Genomic DNA, 4,782 nt, shown 5'->3' on the forward strand with positions numbered 1-4,782 from the left:
AGCCTCTCTCTCTTCCCCAGCTTAAACCTGCTTTCCTAGCCATATGTTCCCTGGTCAGGTGCCAGTTCCCAGTCTTTCCCCCCTTTATCAGTCAAGTATTCCTTTCTTACCCTTTGCCCCCTAACTCAACTAGGCCTCTTTCCCTTGATCAGCCATGTCTCCTTTCCTAACCAGCCCCACCCCATTATCCCCTTCCTAGCCTGGCCTCCCTCTTCACCCTGTGCCAGGTTCCCTTAACTAGCCATCTCCCCTTCTTCTGCCTGTTCCCCTTTCCCCTGCCATGTCCCATTCATCCTCCTAGACTGACCCCTTCCCCAGTTTTCACCCTCCTTCCCAGCCAGGCCTCCTTCTACAGATTATGCCTCCCTTCCTGGCCTATTCTTCTCTCCCCAGCCAGCATTCTCACCCCTATAAAAGGCTCTCTTCTCACAATGCATCCAAATACTCAGTTTTCTCGGGGACTTCCTCTTCTCAGCCAGCTGTCTATATGAAAATGTAACTGATGCACACATTTACATTTACAGTGAGCAATCTGGCAAGATTCCATATTTGTATTTTGAGAACATGACCCCTGACCCTTAGAAAAAAAAAGCAGTGGTACTTTCACTCTTGCAACTAGCCCTGGACTGGCAAGTTTTGGAAAGTGGGAGTACTTTTTCATGCATAGCAATGAGAACACCCTTAACTGAAGCCATTTCATGTTTTCACTGAGTGAAACATCAACTCAGGATAGCTTCAACTATCTTGCTACTCCCTAAATCCTTCCCTGGAAGGCATTCCACTCCATGCTACCACCAAGACTGCAGGCCCATACCTCCTCCCCTTTGGGAGGAAAAGCCTCACCTTTTACTGTGTCCTCCCCTTTCACTCCTACTCCCTAACCCTCCAGGCTTCCTTTGCTGAAGTAGATTCTGGGATACAAGCTCTATATGAACTAAGCCAGCTATACAAAAATAGAGAACTAGGTATTTTTAAACTGCTTTTATTCTTTAAACACATAGCATACATTTTCTGATGTTATATATTTTATTTTAGAAATCTGATGCGTACAAACAATTCTTAAATGAATGTAAGTAATCTCACTGAAATACAGGATGTAAAGGTTATTTTTTTTCACTTTAACTATTTTTTGGCAAATTCAAGATAACAACATGTCTCAAATATCAACAAAAGTATATTGCTCACTTTTTTTTGCTTCATACCAATTGCAGATTTAACAATAATCAACTACTTTAATATTTTTAAAATCTTTTAAAATACTTGTTATCTCTAAGAATTAAGGAAAATTACTAAGTTCAGATTTTCACACTTCATATCGGTTGTAGATAGAACAAAGTAGACCAACTACTTGAATACAGTTATACCCTCTTATGTCTGAGAATAAAGGAAACTTACTAGTTCAGATCTCACCCCTCACAGTAAGTTAAGCTACCTATCAGTTTGTCTGTTTTTACTTCACACCAATTGCAGATATAATAAAATGGATCAACTACTTGAATAAAGTCACATCCTTTCCTGTCATTAATAAAGGAAATTAAATTGAGATCTTTCACATCTTAGAGAGCTTATCAGTTTAGGTAAATCTATTTCTATATTTAATGCTTACATTTAACTTCTAAATTTAACAAATGCTATTATTTAGAATTCAGCAAACATCTAAACTACAATTAATTTGCAACCACACAAGGTTTTATGAAAAAACAAAACAAAATACTAGAGGAGGTCTTGTTTGTAACTTGAGACATCTCCTGAGTAGCCCAGATAAAGGGAAAATCAACCCCCTCCAACAGCCCACAGTACATTTTTCCCCAAAGAACTAAGCAAAAGTTATTCTCAAAACAAATCATTTTGATCACATCAGCTCCTTTAAGTAATTAATACATTCACAGGACAACGGGAAGATTCTGAGCTAAACTGATTCCCCCCCACCCAGGTGAAGAAAGCATCAAACCAAGTTGCCATTTTTTGAACCTTAAAGTTATTTGCAACAAGACCAATTCTCACGGTGGAGTGTGGGGAGAGAGACCCTTCAGGGCCAGAAGTGGTGAAAACTTGGCAAACTCACTCCCCTTAGAGAGGACTATACAGATCTCTTGGTAGGGGATAGAAGAGCGAGGTGGGTAGGTAGGGGGTGGAGGGCAGAGAGAGAGGGGGTGAGCTCTGAGTAAAATGAAGGGAAAAAAAAAGAAAAAGAAAACCGAAGGAAAAAAGAAAACAGAGCCTACTGAGGAGACGCGGTAGCCGCGGCTTTGGCTCCGGTGGCAACGGCCACAGCGATGGCAAAGGCGGGCCTAGAAGAGACGAGGGGCTGCGCCCCCAGCGGCGCCGGCCTCCTGCGGCTTCACGGAGTTGTAGTGCGCCCCGAAGTTGCAGGTGTAGCGCACGTAGACCAGGATTAGCGGCTTCTTGGTGTACTCCTCTCCAACGACGATGGCTGGCGAGTCGGCCTGGATCACCTCGATGGGGGTCTGCAGGACGTGTGACAGGGCCCTCAGCTCCAGCTGGCTTCCCCACGATGCACTGCCCACGATGTCGTCGCAGTAGCTCAAGAAGTAGTCGCGGCTGTAGGCGTCACCGGGTGCGAGGTGGCTGAAGAAAGGCAAGAAATCATCGATGTGCTTCCGCATGTATTCGGCGGTGCGGCTCCGCAGGCTCTCCACTGTCACGGAGAACACCAGCTGGTCTTGGATGGCGCGATACATGCAGTGGCTATCAGTTGGCATATCCTTCATCTCTAGATGCTTGGCCTCCAGGATGGCGCTGAGCTTCTCTTCCTCATCTTGGCGGAAGCTGGCCAGATACTCCATGTCAACCTCCGCAATCCTCTCCTGGCGTGCTCTCTCGAGGGCTGCCCTTCTTTCGCGCTTTCTCTGTGCCCTGGAGAAGCCCGGAGGCTGGTTCTCGAGATCCATCTTGGCTAGATCTTCAGTGACAGAATCAATGATGCTGATATTAGGGAACCTCTCTTGGAACTTCTCCAGCTCCTGCTGGTGCTTCTGCTCCATCTCGGCCTCAAGGCGGGCCACGTCGAGATTCAACTGCTTTCTTTTCTTCTTGTCGGTCTTGGGGACCGAACTCTTCATGAACTGAATGCGGGCCTGTAGCTCTTTCTTCTCACGGTAGTGGCGTCGTAACATCCGCTGTTGTTCACTCCGTGAATCTTCCATGATCTTTAATGGCAGGCGAGAAGTTTGGTGGCAGCTTAAGTACTACTACCGTTTACATCAACAGTCCAACCGCCAACCTAGCTAGAGTTCTTCAACCTCCTCTGGCCACTGCACTCTGCTGTCCTCGAGAGCTGGCTGCTCTCAGCCTATTCACGGTCCTCTCTGCCATTGGCCAACGTCTCTCCATGGTTACGCCACCTGAACACGTCTGGTGCTATGATTGGCTGTTGGGAGACCCTTCATATGCCTCCATAGACCCCATAGCAACGGCGGCTTCCGTTTTGAGCTGGGTTCTAATTCCCGCTTTAAAGTCCAGCCTTTGTACTGTTATGTGTGACTATGAGCTTGTGGAGAGTTTTCACAGACTCTTAACTGCCTACTTCATGTCCTAGCCTGAACACAAGGCAGACATTGGTCATGCTTGAGAATCACATGACAAATACTGTTAGCTGAGTGTCCTCTGACACTGGACTTCCCATTGCTCCTAGTGTTCTGGAGGCAACTTGTCTCTCTCCAGTTCTTTCGTTCCCTTGACTGATGAACACTTAATTTTGTGTGTCAGAACAAAGACATTTCCTTATGGTCCTGGGAACACAGAGTCCTTTCAGTTTATGCCTCAAATCCACCCTGTCCCATCTCAGTGTGAGAAACCAACAGCCACTCTCATTCACTCATTCACTACAGTTAAGCAGACTTCCGCTTGTGCCAACAGAAAAAAGTGAAGTGGAGTCGCTCAGTCGTGTCCGACTCTTTGTGACCCCGTGGACTGTAGCCCACCAGGCTCCTCTGTCCATGGGGTTCTCCAGGCAAGAATACTGGAGTGGGTTGCCATTTCCTTCTCCAGAGGGATCTTCCTGACCCAGGGATCGAACCCAGGTCTCCAGCATTGCAGGCAGACGCTTTAACCTCTGAATCACCAGGGAAGCCCTAAATAGGAAGTGGATAGATGAAAGTGAAGTCGCTCAGTTGTGTCTGTCTCTTTGCGACCCCATGGACTGTAGCCTATCAGGCTCCTCCGTCCTTGGGATTTTCCAGGCAAGAATGCTGGAGTGGTTGCAATGCTAAAGCATCTGCCCGCAATGCAGGAGACCCAGGTTCGATTCCTGGGTCGGGAAGATCCCCTGGAGAAGGAAATGGCAATCCACTCCAGCACTCTTGCCTGGAAAATCCCATGGACGGAGGAGCCTGATAGGCTACAGTCCATGGGGTCGCAGAGTCGGACACGACTGAGCAACTTCACTTTCATCTATCCACTTCCTATTTAGGGCTTCCCTGGTGGCTCAGAGGTTAAAGCATCTGCCTGCAAGGCTGAAGACCTGGGTTCGATCCCTGGGTCAGGAAGATCCCCCTGGAGAAGGAAATGGCAACCCACTCCAGTATTCTTGCCTGGATAACCCCATGGACAGAAGAGCCTGGTGGGCTACAGTCCACGGGGTCGCAAAGAGTCGGACACGACTGAGCGACTCCACTTCACTTTTTTCTGTTGGCACAAGCGGAAGTCTGCTTAACTGTAGTGAATGAGTGAATAAGAGTGGCTGTTGGTAGAATGCACCCACCCTAAATTCCCCTTCTCCTCAGTTTCAAGCTTCCAAAATGGGCTCCTTAGGATGCCCAC

General features: G+C 47.3%; 1 protein-coding gene across 1 annotated transcript; it reads right to left on the bottom strand.

The window, feature by feature from the left end:
- Positions 1-972: 972 nt before the first annotated feature.
- OTUD6A (OTU deubiquitinase 6A) lies at positions 973-3,589 on the bottom strand. Its single transcript, XM_061409831.1, has one exon. The coding sequence runs from the start codon at positions 3,165-3,167 to the stop codon at positions 2,292-2,294; it is 876 nt and encodes a 291-aa protein (XP_061265815.1). The 5' UTR covers positions 3,168-3,589; the 3' UTR covers positions 973-2,291.
- Positions 3,590-4,782: the final 1,193 nt, after the last annotated feature.

Source organism: Bos javanicus, chromosome X (genome assembly GCF_032452875.1).
Source record: "Bos javanicus breed banteng chromosome X, ARS-OSU_banteng_1.0, whole genome shotgun sequence".
In the NCBI taxonomy this organism is placed as follows: Eukaryota; Metazoa; Chordata; class Mammalia; order Artiodactyla; family Bovidae; genus Bos; species Bos javanicus.